This window comes from Candoia aspera, chromosome 2 (assembly GCF_035149785.1).
Source record: "Candoia aspera isolate rCanAsp1 chromosome 2, rCanAsp1.hap2, whole genome shotgun sequence".
NCBI lineage: Eukaryota > Metazoa > Chordata > Lepidosauria > Squamata > Boidae > Candoia > Candoia aspera.
This window is the reverse complement of record NC_086154.1, coordinates 71,902,901-71,918,343: the sequence shown is the minus strand read 5'-3', so window position 1 is coordinate 71,918,343 and position 15,443 is coordinate 71,902,901. Positions and strand designations below refer to the sequence as shown.

The 15,443-nt window shown below is 41.6% G+C and overlaps 1 protein-coding gene across 2 annotated transcripts in view; it reads right to left on the bottom strand.

The window, feature by feature from the left end:
- Positions 1 to 4,050: 4,050 nt before the first annotated feature.
- The window catches only part of ANXA6 (annexin A6), a 45,205-nt gene continuing 33,812 nt past the window's right edge, over positions 4,051 to 15,443 (bottom strand). Inside the window, exons 19-26 of one of the 2 annotated variants that reach the window (XM_063292181.1) lie at positions 14,730 to 14,809; positions 13,540 to 13,593; positions 11,338 to 11,355; positions 8,722 to 8,815; positions 7,835 to 7,930; positions 6,090 to 6,148; positions 5,390 to 5,512; positions 4,051 to 4,440 (exon numbers count right to left, since the gene is read on the bottom strand). In XM_063292181.1, the coding sequence (XP_063148251.1) occupies positions 4,381 to 4,440; positions 5,390 to 5,512; positions 6,090 to 6,148; positions 7,835 to 7,930; positions 8,722 to 8,815; positions 11,338 to 11,355; positions 13,540 to 13,593; positions 14,730 to 14,809 (584 nt within the window). In that variant the 3' untranslated portion in view covers positions 4,051 to 4,380. The remainder of the gene's footprint in view (positions 4,441 to 5,389; positions 5,513 to 6,089; positions 6,149 to 7,834; positions 7,931 to 8,721; positions 8,816 to 11,337; positions 11,356 to 13,539; positions 13,594 to 14,729; positions 14,810 to 15,443) is intronic. The other variant, XM_063292182.1, reaches the window with a different exon arrangement.

Below are 15,443 nucleotides of genomic sequence, written 5' to 3'. Positions count from 1 at the left end.
GTCCTGCTGCTTTAGGCCAGTTGTGAAAGATAGGATAGCAGCATATCTGGTGAGAGGAGATGGGCAGTGACAAATTTAATAAGTAAGTAAGTAAGTATCTTCTGCCATGTTAACGTAAGCCTGTTTGCAAGAAGTACCGCACGCACCAGCCTGATAGCTGTGAACATCACTGCCCAGTTCTCACCTGTTGTGCCATCAGATTCTACATGTATCTAGCAGACAAAAGCAGAAGCTTTTCTTTTCTGCAAATTCCTTAAATGTTTTTAAATGAGTTAAAATTTATTTTTATTTCCACAAACATCTCCATAAAGTAATATAACTCAGCTATAGTAGTTCTGGACTCAGGCACCGAAGTTTTAAAATCTACCCCAGGTAGGTGAGATTCTTGTTTGGACTGGACTGTTGTCAGGACTTTCCTTAGACTGGTCCCCCATAAAGTGATCTTTTTAGCAGCATGCTGTGCTTGGCGGTCATAGTTGTTTAAAAGTAAACATCTGTGATGCACTAGAGCAAATGAAGCAATCCAAAGGTCCATAGGATAGTGATTTGAGAAATGACATATTGACATGACTAGGCTCCCCACTCTCCCCACTCATCAAACAAAATGATTGGTTCATTCCCAGAATTCTAGTAAGTTATTGTTATTAGACCACCTGCCTGTTATTTTGATTGTAGGCTGCATGGCCCATTCTTCCATTTGCTATTTCATCAATAGTTCTTCTACCATAAAAGGATGTGGAGATTAGAAATTACTACAGAACCACTTTAGGCAAAATTCACAATGATTTTTGTTACACAAAACGGTTCTATTACAGACGATAAATCACTCCAGATGACAACCTGTGTTCAGAGGCAACCCAACTGCCACCCTCCCCCAACCTTGAGCAAAACCTTAGGAGGCAATGCAGTATTCTGTTTACCCAAGGGGTGGGATGGAAGACTCGTTAGTTGGTGAGCCAGCAACCTCGTGTTCACTTTGTCAAGATTTATAAAGAAGCCAGGCGTGGCAAGTTACTCTCAGAACAAATATAGCCTTAGTATAGTGACCTTCTCACTGAGAAGCTATTACAAAGGAGGGCCTTCATCATTAATCCTTCAAATGGCTTATGTATTATTTCTTTTTGGTCAAAACCAGAAATAAGTCAGGATTTGAATGGATTATTATACCTTTATTTTAGAGAGGGGAAATCCTCATGAGGAAGAAGCAAACATTCAAGTTAATGTGGCAGAGATGGTATTTTTTGCATAAACTCAATGGACAAATGAATTAGTTGATTGCTGAGACTAAGGATAGAACTAAGAAAAGGTAAACTCCTTACAAGCCTTTTTTTTTTGCGGGGGCGGGGTATCTTCCTAGTTTGAAAAAACTCCTGTTATCTTGTTTTATTAATTAACTGTGATGATTCCAGTTCTCAGCCTTTAACACAAGAGGATGGCCCAACACAGGAGGAGCAACACCACAGGACCTGAATCAGCAGTTTACCTTCATCTAAAAGAAAAAGGACACTCATTAGAGGACAACAATGTTCACATTTTGGACAGAGAAGATAGGTGGTTTGAGAGAGGGGTTAAGGAATCCATTCATGCCAAAGTGGAAAATCCTTCCCTCAATAGAGGCGGAGGCCTCAGACACAACTTGTCCCCCATTTTTCATGTTGCTCTTTCATCAGTCCCCAGGAAGATTAAGACCACCAGGAAGGCCACTCTTAACGATCCACTTGGGGATGAGCAAAGGATTTAGGAGTAAGACATCCCAAAGACAATCCACACCTCCATGGCGCAATTAACAGCCATTCAGGTGTAGGGACAATGCAGCCACCCTGGAAGACATATATGGGGTTCCCCCACCAACCTTTGCTCAGACTGAAGAAGCTGCTTGGACAAGCAGCGAAATGTTTCTACCAAAAAGAAAGAAATCCAGTTGCCATGACTCAAGCTACAGATAGTTCTCAAATCAGTTCTTAAATCCTAGATGTAGAAATTCTCAGTACAATCCATTTAGGATATAGAAGAATTCTTTATTAGGATTAAGTCACCTGAAAGGAGTAACAGGAAACTTAGGCAAAGCCCTGAATGAGATTTTCCCACTCAAACCTTTGAATAAAACACTTTCCCCCTCCATGCCAGCCCCTCCTTCTGAGTCTCTTATCAGACAGTACTTTTCCTTTCAGCTTCACAAACCCCCACCAGTCCATCTTCCAGATGCTGCTAGAAGGCACCGACAGGATGACCTTGATGCTAAGTTCTTCTGTAAACACTCTCCAACTGTCTTTGCTGGAATGTTGCCCCTCCTCTTTCGCTCAGGCTGAATTCACTGGTGCTGACATGCATCTGGCTTGTAACTCTTCTTGCACCCCTATAAACAAACCCATGGCAGGGCTTCGCAATTGGGCGAACTCGGACATTAACATCATGCGTGCCTGGCAACTAAAGGAGAGGATGGGATCATAAACACACCTTGATCTCTCCATGCTTCCTATGTGAGGAAGCTGGAGTTCTTCAAGTATCAAAAGTCGATGGTTACTCATAATGGTCCTATACATAATGGTCCTATAGCAATACTCTTCTCAGGTGTACATGTAAATACACAGCCCTTATTCAATCACCATACTCACCCTGGGATGGTCTGTTGTAATTAAACCTATTTTTCAGGTAGGGAAAGTGAGTTTGGAGCACTGACTATACCTATTTCAAGTTTCCAATCCCAGTGACTTCATGGATTTGATGAGATTTGATGAACCATATTCTTTAAAATATATATTGGTATACTTGGACAATTGGTACTAATAGTGCAGGCTTGAAATTTGGAGGCTCTAGATAAAAATGGATGTTTCCAAACTCTGGGAACAGGGAGGTCAAGGAATTCATGATCTGTCTTCAAATGCTTATGATACAGCACATTACTTGTTCTCTGTTACCATTAATAATTTGATTTACCTATGTCATCCAGTTATATAAAAGCAATAAAAGGAGAATTTAATTGAAGGATCCCATTTCCTTTAGGATTTGTAAGAAATCCTTGAACTTATTTTTGGACACAGAATTAAGCACGGCAATTCAACATCTCAGAAACCTCCCCATAAGCTGCCCCAAGATTCCTACTCAAGCAACTCCTAATTTAAAGAATAAATATTGCAATGCCAGTGAGGCCAGTGTAAGAGTATTTAGAAGGTTAAGCAGATTCACAAAACGTATCACTTCATGCAGAGTCATATAGGATGGACTCATCTTGGCATGAAAGGGCCTTACGGCCTGAAGAAGCCCTTACAGCATCTGAACCTCATTGATCTTGGGCTAGGACGAAAAGCCACATATAAGGCCAGTGCACAAAACCAATTCCAGTGGGATGCTGGACATATGGCACCAAGCCTATACCTTTGGAGGTAGCTATTATTTATGATTGCAAACTTTTTACTGAGGGACTTGAAGGAGGTGGAAGGTTTTATTTCTAAAAAACTAGATGTGATGGTTTCTCAGCACTCTTGAAATTCAGTATGAAAAACATTGTTATATTCAGGTGAAATAAACATCAAGGAAAGACTGAATTCTTCCACAGGGTTTTTCTCTAGTGTATGGATGCTATCAACTTTTTGTTGTTGTTATTGTTTCACATCAGAAATGCTTAAAATATTTTATTTTTAAACCTGCTCTGGATGTTTTAATGCTGTGTCTTAATTCTGCTCCATGATTGTTTTATTGTTCCTTATGGTGAATCCTTTTTGTTTTTGCTGGAAACTATTGTGAGTCAATTTACTGAAACCGGCAGTACTGAAGTTTAATAAAGAAGCAAATAGGCAAATCTCATCCCTATTATACTGAACTTTGCATGCTCACACAAGCAGGGAGAGAGCATTCTGCCATCAAAAATGTTTTGAAGCTCATCTCTAAATTTGAGTTTGGTCAAGCAGTTGAATTTTTTATTGTCAGCACTCATGACTGTATTTATAAACTGTTGGGTGGGTGAGAACATTTTTGCATGCCCAAACTTTTATTGAAAATTAGACTCTTGTCATGTGCTACCCTTGTAACAAAACAAACAAGAAAATTGCATGCCTGGCAACATACAACATTTTATTACTTTGGTTCACAATACCTACAAAGGTATGGCTTCACTAAACAGGTGATCACTGGTCAGCTTTGACAAAGCCAGACAGTCCCCTTCCCCACCCCCAATTGTACTGAGCTATTCCTGTGGTCTTTGCTGTTTGAAATATTAAGCTCTTCTGAGATAACATAGCTATTTTTCCCTAACACAATGTGAGACCTCTCAGTGAATCCAAAATATCCTCAAGTTTTCAAAGCAACTATAACTTCTAGGGTACACATAAGTGAGTGACAACAGCTCAGATAAGACAGGCTTCTAGAGGATTCGCTGACTGCTTAATCTTCTCCTCCACAAACAGCCAGCAGTGCTTTGCAGTAATCTCCTGAAGTATCCTTCTGCAATAAGGAAAATAAAATGACCAAATGAAATCAGAAAATGTGTCCAAATCATTGTATGCAAAAATGTAAATGAAATTGCTAATTCTTAAACTGGTTTAACAAGCAATGCTATGAACCAAAGCGCCATGAGAACTGTAGCTCTGCTGGGAACTCAACCTTACCACTCTCACCAAATAAACAACATTCTTTAAGGAAAGCTTGCATACATTACGTTGAAACTTACATTAAAACTATGCATCCTTGAAACTCAACCTTCTCCTATCCTGTGCCTCCAGGTGTGTGGGATTACTGTTTCTATCCTGCATTACCAACACTGAGGGGACCAGATCAGAGGACATTCCTTTGGCACAGTGTTTTTTCAAACTTGGCAACTGGACTTCCAGAATTCCACAGCCAAGATGGGAATTCTAGGAGTTGAAATCCACCCATCTTAAAATTGCCAAGTTTGAAAAACTCTGCTTTAGTATCTCTTTAGAAAGGTATACTAAGCATGTCCTCTGCAACAGTATATTCCTAAAGAAGTCTGACTGAGGAACTGGATCTTTCTGTCAAAAACTCCATAGCAATCCAGGACAGAGAGTGTGCACCTGGTGATGTCAGAGCAGGCAAGACCACTGACTGAGCAGCTGCTATTCCTACAGCTGGCTAGTAAATGCACCAGTGGTCAAACTGATATACACTTTGGAGAATGTGCTTGTTCTTCCATAAACACAGGTCTCTATGCTAGACATGAGATTGTGTGACACACTCTTGTTGTCCCCCTAGATTGATCTGTTTTGTTCTTTTCAGCTTATGGAGGCTCTTTTTGTACTCTTAAGTTCAATACCCACCTAGGCTGCCATGAGGCTAATTAGTCATGCACAAAAAGTGAGGTGAATGATAAAGGTCAAAACGCTCACGGCACTCAAATAGGCAAAACATTCGCAAAACCCGAAACTTTCTTTACCTCAATCATGTGATATAGAGATTTGTCATACATGTCCCAAAATTCACGCCGGATGTTGAGCAGATCAATTTCACTCCTTGAAACAATGATCCTGATGAGAGTTTGGTCATCTGTGCCAGCACCCTGAGGAGATTAAAAACCCACCAGGTGTATGAGAGGCAGGAAGTGGTGGATTTCTGCTCACATTACTACTGCAAAATATTTTGAAGAGATGGCAACAATAACCATCACCTAGCAACAGGGTACCTTTGTTCCTACAATTATAAGGAACAGGCAACTGAATGGAAGCTTGATATCCTGCTTTGCAAAATATGTATCAGCATAGATACATCTGAGTTCCCTTCATTGTGGGTGTTGGTCCCTATCACTGCAGTCTCTGGCTCTTGCCAGCCTGCTGAATCCTAGTCTAAAAAGTGGGATGGTTGAAAGAGGAGAGTTTCAGAATAGAGCACAAGGTGTCCCTCATGACGGCACTTGACCTCTTGTGAAGTTTTCTCAAGGAGAACTCAAGGAAGTTTTCTCTTTATATAAGGGACAGACCATTTGAGCTAACTGGAGTTTCTCCAAATGTCTCTGTTCATAGCATCACCTCCCTATAAATAAACCATTTCTGGCCTCTTTAAAACCAGAAAAAAATAACCAAAATATTTAGTTAGTATACTTCCTGGAGAGACAACAACAAATAATTTTTTGTTTTTACCTTCATGGACTTGTATAGCTTGTCAGCAAAGAAAGCCTGCTTGTTCTTAACACTCCGCACTTCAGAGAAAGAGGGAGAACAAAGAGCAGAACATGAACATATTGCCAGGAAACAGCCAACAGTTGTCTGCATGCAAAATATTCTGTCTCAGCCACCCTCTGCTCAGCAAAGTTCTAGGTAAATTTGGTTATAGTATAGTTTTTCATTTAACAGATGTAAGAGGGAAGGAAAATAGAGAGAGAAATATCTGTCCTTGTAAAATTGTGGCATTGAACTTTCAAACAGGCAGGTGGATGGGGTGGGGACAATTTCCAAAGGAGTTCGTTGCAGAAAAAAGAGAATGGCTCTTTAAGAACTCACAACTTTATTATGAGTTGGTTTAATATTAGGCTTTCACAGACCAGTGTCCACACCATCAAATGCATGAAGTATTATCCTGAATTGCAGCTGTGGTTGGAACTGGAAAGAGGGGGGCAGAGGGAATGAGGGGCTGTAACCTGGAAAAGCAGAGGAAATGAGAAGCAAAAAATACAAGCTGTGATGACATTATTACCAGCAGCCATTCACAAAGGAACTGTTGATAAGGCCATCCTAATAAATATCAAGTAACACATGAATTGTAATCTTTCTCTGTCTTCCTTTAAAAAAAAAACTTATCACAAATTGAATTGCATCCCAGGTTTCCATCCATAATGCGGACATTTTCTGAGTCCAGATTTTCAACTGAAAGGGTGCATATTCATTGCCATGTTGATGCCTCATAATTAAAAAAAAACACACCCAAACAGTTAACAACAGGAACAAAGAACTCAAAAATTCCCCCCTCAATTCTGTGAATTGCAATAAGAGGGATGGGTTGGGCAGCCACTTCCTGATCTGCAAGTATGTATGAATGAGGAAGTTGCAAGATGTCCTAGCTTTTTTGGCCTGGGCAGATGTGGCTTCTCTCGCCACTCTTCTTCAGTACTGGTCTAGCCTCTGGGTTCCACCAGGCAGGACATGGAAGAGGCCAAGAAAAAAGCCTGATCCCTGTAAGCTTTGGTGAAGAGAAGAGGGTGGCAGGTGAGCTACCCAGCCCCCAAGTCTGACCATACTAGGGCCAGACAGTAAGACCTGGGCTAAGAGTCCAATACCCATCACGCATGGCTGAAACTAAGATGCGGATTGTTCATTTTCAGTGGGGTTTCATACACAGAAGCTAAGTCTGAGCTACAAAGAAATTTGCATGGTCACAGGCATGCTAGGCAACATGGAATATTCCAATCAAGCATGACATTTGGCAATATGTGTGGGATCAATGTTACTTTCAAAAAACAGTTAACTTTCTAGCTTTGGGGTGGTATAGAAAAAGCTGAAAATAAGCAATCAGAAAAGTGTTGCATTTTGATTACTGGCCTGTATAAAATCTCTAGTAATCAACTCATCCATCACTTTTTCTTCTCCAGGGCAATCAGTTCTTTTTCCACTGCTACATAAAATACTGCATATGCATTCTCTCTCGTACATTAATCCAATTTTGCAATATAGCTACATTCTGTGAAACACCACACTCCACATTTTTAGAAATACAATAGAATAGAAAAGAAATTTAGGGCAGCTTGCTTCATCTATGCAAATCACAGAAAATTGCTCAACTGTCAAAAAGTTGAAGGCCAACTTCATTCTGACAGGTTTTAGTAAAGTCTGCATTCCATATGCAAAGAAACCATACCCTTCTCATTATACTCATGAAAACACACACTCACCAATAGCTAAAAAGGCATCCCGGACATCTCCAGACATCCGTTTGTTGATGGCATGGGCCACATCATGATTTGTCATCTTAATGAACTCCTGGAAGACTACAAGGATCAAGGGCAGAATGTAAGAAATCTAAATCTCTAATGCAAAACTGACTTAAAGATTATTCTACGAGCTTCAGGGCTGGTAACAAGGCTAATATTAGGGGACACCATGGCAAGCTTCAGAATAAACCATTAACATTTACAAGGAAAGGCTCAGATGATTAAATGAACTTCCTGCCCTTGCATTCTCATGTCCAAAAATGCTGGCTTTCTCAAGCAAAAGGGGAATTTTTTATTTTCTTTAGCAAGTTGATTGCATCACCCCACTTTCCTTCCAGGCCCTTAGGGGATACCACCACCACGTTCCCAAACATAGGGCTACCAGATCTGGGCTCAAAAATCCAGATGGCCATTAGATGGCAAGAACAACAACAAAAGATACAGAAACCCTTAACTCTCTGCTGACATCCATGGTTGTCTGGGTTTTTTTGCAGCCTAGTTCTGGCAGCCCTACCCAAACAACAACTACTTCAGACTGCTGCATGACCTGAAAACATCAGATCAGTTACTTTGTACTTAGTCATGACTATAAACATGGCATAAAAACCATACATTTTGGGAGAGCCAGTTTGGGGTAGTGGTTAAAAGTGCTAGACCAGAAACTGGGAGACTGTGAGTTATAGTCTTCCTTTAGGCATGAAAACTGGCTTGGTGACTTTGGACCAGTCCAAGGTGTCACATGGTTGCTGTGAGGAAAACAGGAGGCAGGGACATTATGTACACTGCTTTGAGTTGTACAAATAAAGGCAAGATATAACAACAAAAATACATCCCTACTGCCTTCCTACCTCTCCTGAGTTGGGGATAGCTCTGTGTGCACAAGATGCTCAGGAAGCGTGTCTCAAGGGATGTTGAATCATCACCAGAAATATCAGACAATTTCTGCAAAATCAATGGGGAATGAAGGGGTGGAAAACAACCAAGGATGGGAGCTAGTGAATATCATGAATCTGTTTTGGAATAATCAGATCAGATGGTCATATTGTTACGATACTACAAATCTATTTGTCCATTCTATTAGACTTGTTTGATACCCGCATTTTATTCTCTGCTAGTATAGCTCAGGGATTGTAAATGCTTATCAGGCCAAGAAGTCCACCACGGAAGTCTTGTATGGTATCATCTTTCTCTTCCCAAGTCTTATTCTTTCTCAATAAGTGCATAACACACTGTCATTCATATGGATCTAGTAAGGGACCATAAGAATTTTCACGTCAAATGCCCATTACAGAGATAGAGAGCCAAATTTGATTTTAAAATATGAGCATCTCTAATATGGAGCCTGATTTCTGCCCAATCCCAGCTGAGCAGTCAATTGCTTTTCTATCTAGCAAAAAATAAGGATAATCATTTTATGAATCCATTTTTGTACATGGTGGGGTAGAGTTCCAAATCAATCAATCAATCAATCAATCAATCAATCAATCAATCAATCAATCAATCTTTTCCTTAACAAAGAACAGGTGAGAATCCATTTTCCCATGAGATTCTTATGTGTAGAGAGATAAAGAGCACATTTCAGTGAATCAGTACAAACTATCCCCAATAACTTTAATTCTTAGGCTGACCATATTTCCTTGAGACAAAAACGGGACATTGGGATGGCAAAACGGGACGGGATTAAAAACGGGACATTGGGATGGCAAAACGGGATGGGGCTGGGCGACAGGCTGGATCGGCAGGCAGGAACTTCTCTGGTTTTCTCAGGCTGGGAATCTTCGGATTCCTTCATTTGCGAGAGGCAAGGCTGTGCTGGAGAGTCTAGTGAATGGTTGTCCCCAACAAGCCGTTCCTCCTCTGGCTGTGCTTCTACATACTTTTCTTCCTGCCATTTCAAGGCAGGAGCCCTTTGATCACTGATCCTGTTTTTTTTTTCTTTTTAGGTTTCCCACCGGGTTGAGCTCTGCAGCTTTTTCCCCGCTGTTTCTGCTGAGCTCCCCCTCCTTCCACTCAAAGTCAGACTGCATGCTGACAGGTTCACGGGAACTTTCAAATTTTTAAGTAAGGTTTTTAAGAAAACGGGACAAAAGGGACATTTATATTAAAATGACAGGACAGTCTGGAAATGTTAAAAAAACGGGACTGTCCCATTCAAAACAGGATGTACGGTCAGCCTATTAATTCTTTTATGTCATAGTTAGGAGGTCATTCCTGGTTCCAAACTATTCCCTTTTGCTCCTCTGCAGTAAGTTCAAGATAGTGCTCTTTTTCTCTACTCTTCCAGCAATGCAGTTGGGAAATGAGGCCTAAACAAGCCAATAGTGGATAATACAGGTTAATGTAGTTAATGACTGCCCTGTTTAGTGATTGTTTGAACTTACGACGGCACTGAAAAAGTAGTTGTATGACCAGTCCCCAAAATTACAACCATTGCAGTGTCCCCATGGTCATGTGACTGACACTTGGGTGCTTCGCAACTGGCGCACATTTTCAACGGTCACAGTGTCCTGTGGTCACATGATCACCATTTGCAAGCTTCACAGCCAGCTTCTGACAAGCAAAGTGAATGGAGAAGCCAGCAGTAACTTGCAAATTGCGGTCACGTGATGTGCTTAACGACTGCGGGTGATTCGCTAAATGGCCACAGCAGAACTGACGTCGTAGATCTGGCATGGTCATGTGACATTTCACTTATTGACCATGTTGCCAGTCCCAACTGCTGTCATTAAATGAGGACTACCTGTAATTCTATCCACGCACTTTTTTAGTCATCTCAGACTGGGCAGGCACATGAGGCCAGGCAGCAGAGCACAACATCAGCAAGTGGGGAAGCAAGTTAACATTGATTTGGAAAATATTATTTTGTGAGCCCAGAGATGCACAGCATCAGCAGCCAGATTGGAGGTGGATCTTTTTTACCATTCCAAACAGGCCACATGCTTTTCATTCAAAAAGTCTCAAGGACCTTTGAAATCTTTGGCATTCCTAGTTAAGGGACCTCAGATAAAGTAGACTTTAGATATAAAACCTGTGGTTGGCCTTCTTGCCAGGCACAGCTGAAAAACACACACTCTCTCTCTCTTTCTTTCTCTCCACCTGGTATTCCCAAGAAGACACAGTAAGATTAGATAAGTAATATATGGACCTTTGGTTGCTTTTTTCTCAACCTTGAAGCTTTCTGCTGTCTGTCCCTTGCTGACAAACAGTTTTCTCTGTGGTGAGAATCACAGACCCTTCACCTGATTCAACCCTCCCTTCACCCCCATTTTACACTCAATGTATCAATTCTACCATTCCCTAAAACCTAATGTAAGAAAAGCAAATGTTTTGTTGATCACCCTTTCCCAGCCTGCACCTTGCAGATGTGCTGAAACTGCCTCCAAGAATTTTTAGACAACGTAGTTGGGGAAGGTGGTCTTAGACATTCAGAATGTGTCAAGGAAAAATAAAGGGCAGGCACTCACCAGGGTTTCAGCAACCACCTGACAACAGAAAGAAAGGGAGAGAGAGGGAGAGGAAGGCAACAAGGTCAGAGATGGTGTGGCACAGGCACCTCCAGGTCTTTCATAGATAAACTGGGGCATTCTAAGATCTCAAGATGACATGGGCACCAAGACAGGCCACCAAATTGTGGCAGCAAAGAGTCCAGTTGTCATTTCCCATTCAGAGACTCTGATCAAGTGTAGTTCTTCAACATGAAGGGGCTAATCACGCACAAGTCCCTTAACTTTATTTTCAGCAGTGAGTGGAAATATTCTACTTTTAAAAGTTATGCCATCTTTCTAGTTAGGGTAGTTATGGCATACAAAACTGAGGCTCTGTCAATCAATTGCAGGCCTTCTGTTCCATCCTGGGGCGCTTGCACACAACTACCACCCCAACCTCCAGAACCCCCAAATCCTTAAGGAATCCTCCCCCTGGGCTGCCATTGGAAGAACAACCAGTGCAAACAGTGCTCCCTCCAGCTGGCCAATAAGGAACAGCAAGCCAGACTCCTTGCCTTGCTTGTGCGTAAGTTCTGCCTGCAAACAGCCCTAGACCCCGAAAATCCAGGACCTGCAAGACGCTGCCAGAGCCCAGGGCACCATACCTGGGATGGGGCAGGGGGGAAGGGGGAGCCAGACATTATTAGAGGGTCTTGCCAATGGGGAAACTGCCTGCACCAGAAAGCTCAAGCATCTTAAGAAGGAATTTCTACAACGTGAGATTCTGGGCAATCAAATCAGAAAAAAATTGACTCAGCTGCTCAAGGAAGTTGGGACCAAAGGACTACCGCGCCACTTTACAGACGGGTAGCTACACATTTTGTATCGTATCTGAGCTTCTAGAAGGGTAAAGGACAGCTGGACGTCTTGGGATTATGGCCCATCTAGAAACGATACTGTCCTCCCCTTTAGGGGATGCCCATGTCCCTTGCCTTGTCCTCCCAATAAAGAAGGTGAGCATTTGTAGAAGAAAACTTCCTTATCCACAGAGCCCCATCTGAGGACCCTAGTTTTCCACGATGATTTGTCACAGACAGAAGAGACAGGCCTCTATATGGGGAAGGTGGAGATAGAAAGTAAACTGTTAACAGTTTCCTGAATATCTGAAAAAGGCTAAAGTCTTTGCTCCCAACAGCTTTCAATAGGAAAGGGAAGGAAAAGGAACAGTGAGCTATTGAAGAGACCAGCAGAAAAACTCTTAAGGCAAAGAAATGTGGAAGATAACAGAAATTAACTTGTGCAAGAAAGATTAATTTTCAGGTGAAGAAAAATGTCCACTTCCTACTCCAGCTTCAGCATGAGGATATGCCATCCATGCTAAAATTACAGCAGATGGTGAAACCAGGGAGAATTTGGACTGTTGATCTTACAGAGGTCTATATCCCCAGCTTGTTTTTAGCACTGCATAAATACAGAAAGCGTTAGGATCCCTATATTCTGCCTACAAAGTTCGTATTTGGGCTACCAGCCTCTGTAACTCTCTTTTTGCTCCTTATATAGATGCAGCAGCCACAAAGCACCGCTTCTTTCAAAATCTCGCACAAGCCTGCAGAAATATTAGAACTCCCTCTCATGGAAACAATCCTAACTGCATCATTTCACATTATCCAGAGTTCAGTTGGAGGCCTATACATAACCATTCGCTCTTCTCCCTGAATCTGGTAGGTATTAAAAATGGATTACTTAATCAATATTAGAATTATTTTTAACATGAGTGTCCCTTAATGTGGGATTGCAAAAAATGCTGGGCTGTCACTTTTTGGGAAATGAAAAGGCTTCAGTTAAAACCCACATTAAAATTTAACATGTGTGAGCTACCTGCACAATGCAACTGGCTTCACACATGATGCTAAGGCATTGGTGTGGGCTTAGAGTGTTGTGTGAACCCAAACAACTGTGGCTTACTTAAACCAAAGTCTAAATAAATCATAATAGCATGATGTCTGAACCAAGTCTGTTTCCATATAGATTAGCACAGGGCAAGAACTCCAATGAAACTTTCTTTTTCACATGCTCTCTACTCCAATCTATGCTCTGGGGGAGTCTTTTATGGCAAAGCATACCCCATGCAATCCGACATTAGCCTATTATCAACTTTAGTATCTCCAAATCTACATCATGGAGGAAAGGCAGCAGCCGTGGCAGAACCCTCCCTGCACACGTGGTTTTATCATTACTCACCTGAGCATCAGTATGAGCCTTTGCAAAGTCCTCTCCTCCTTCAGCACGGCTACCCTGTGGTTAGACATTGAGAACTATTAGTAAGATGCAAAACAGGACTGCAGGAGTGGGCCAGAAATTAACATCTTTAAAGAATTCACTACCTTCCTTCTTGGCAGCTGCCAGTTTAATTGCCCACATACCTGGAGCAATGCTATGAGCTACAGACTCTGGGTTTTAATAATCTGGATGACCATTAGATGGCACCAAAGAATTAGAGTCTTTTGTATTCCTTTGCTGCCATCTAGTTGTCTAGAGTTTTGCAGCTGGATCTGATAGCTCTCCACACCAGTTATTGTAGAACTAAGCATCCTTTATCACTGGCCATATTTTCTAGAGCGGTTGAGAGTCGATATTCACAATACCCAGAGTGCCATATAGGGGCTATTCTTGTCCTAGGTCACATGGGCAATTACAATGCCAGCACCTGATGCTCATTAGAGGAAAGCTTCTGCTAATACTGCCATTATCCTTCTTTAACTCTGTCCCACCTCTGAGCCACTCATATCCAGCAAAATAAAAGAGATGGGGGGGATGTGCGTGAGATATCTGTCCCTTAAAATAGGGGCATCAATTATGAAGAAAGCAAAGGCCTGGGAAGCACACAGTTGTCTATCCCCACCCGTTTCAGAAAACACTGTACTGTGTTATTTCTTCAAAATGACAGTTTTTTAGTACAATTGATGGTAAACACATTATGGCCACCAGATGAATGCTATCTGAATTGTGTCCATATGCTGAGCAATTTTAGGTTTTATCATCCTAATGCAAATAGCTTTTTTAAGTCTGTTGTTGCACAATAAATAAAAGCAACACAATTTGAAGCAGCTTCCAGGTTCCATGCAGCCTGCTTGCTTTCTGGTGGTGAATATATGAAACAGAGACAGAAATTATCACTTGAACCTGTGTCTACCGCAGCCCAGCAGCATTACCGTCCCTGCATGCCAAAAATATCCAAGGAGCTGTTTCTTTCTGACTGAATGTACCACTATCAACTGCACAAGATCCCTGATGAATGAAAAAAAAATGGCAATTTTTCAAGATAGTTCTAACAACTGAATCAGATCATTAGATATCCAGAAGGATCAGATAGGAAACGCTTGTCTTTAACTAAAAGCTTTAGGGACGCATCGTGGAGAAAAAGTTCTTACCAGTGCCAGAGAGACCAGGATCCTTTTGAAATGTCCTGAAGTATCAGAACTCAGTGCATCCTCCAGAGATTTATGATAGGCTGGAGGAAAAACACAGAAGCAGAAGAAAATGATCAACGACACTCTGGATTCAAATGCAATTTCTGGTGATTAAAAAGATACACCCATGTCATTTTCTTGTGAAAATACAAAAATAGTTTGGAGTTGCCAGAATGCTTTTTGACTTTCAGTCTAGCCTGAGATTTTCTGGTGGTCTCCCCTTCAAGAATTAACTATGTCTGGACCTGCTTAGTCCTTCAAGGTCAGCTACGGGCAGACTTAACGAGATATTAGAAAACATCCGTCAAAGTACTGACTCCCATTCTTAGTGGGTATTCACACAGAATGAAGCCCGCAGAAATACTTTATTCTGACTAGCTTGTATCCTTATACCCAACCCTCTGACACATTAAACAGGCCACTCTGAGAGCTGGTTGTGTCTATCAGTTTCCTTTGTGTCAGGCTCAACTCCTGCTATGTATATGGACATGTCTATCTTGGCTTCTTGCCAAGATAGCAATGATTTGCCACTGCCTTCTTCTGTGGAGCTTTTTTCAACTTTCCCCTCTATAGAAGACCAGTGATTTTCTGAGGATCTCCCATCCATGTCCTAAACAGGTCTGGCCCTGCTTAGCTGTTCAAGGTGGATTACATGCAGCCTTCCTGAGACATGAG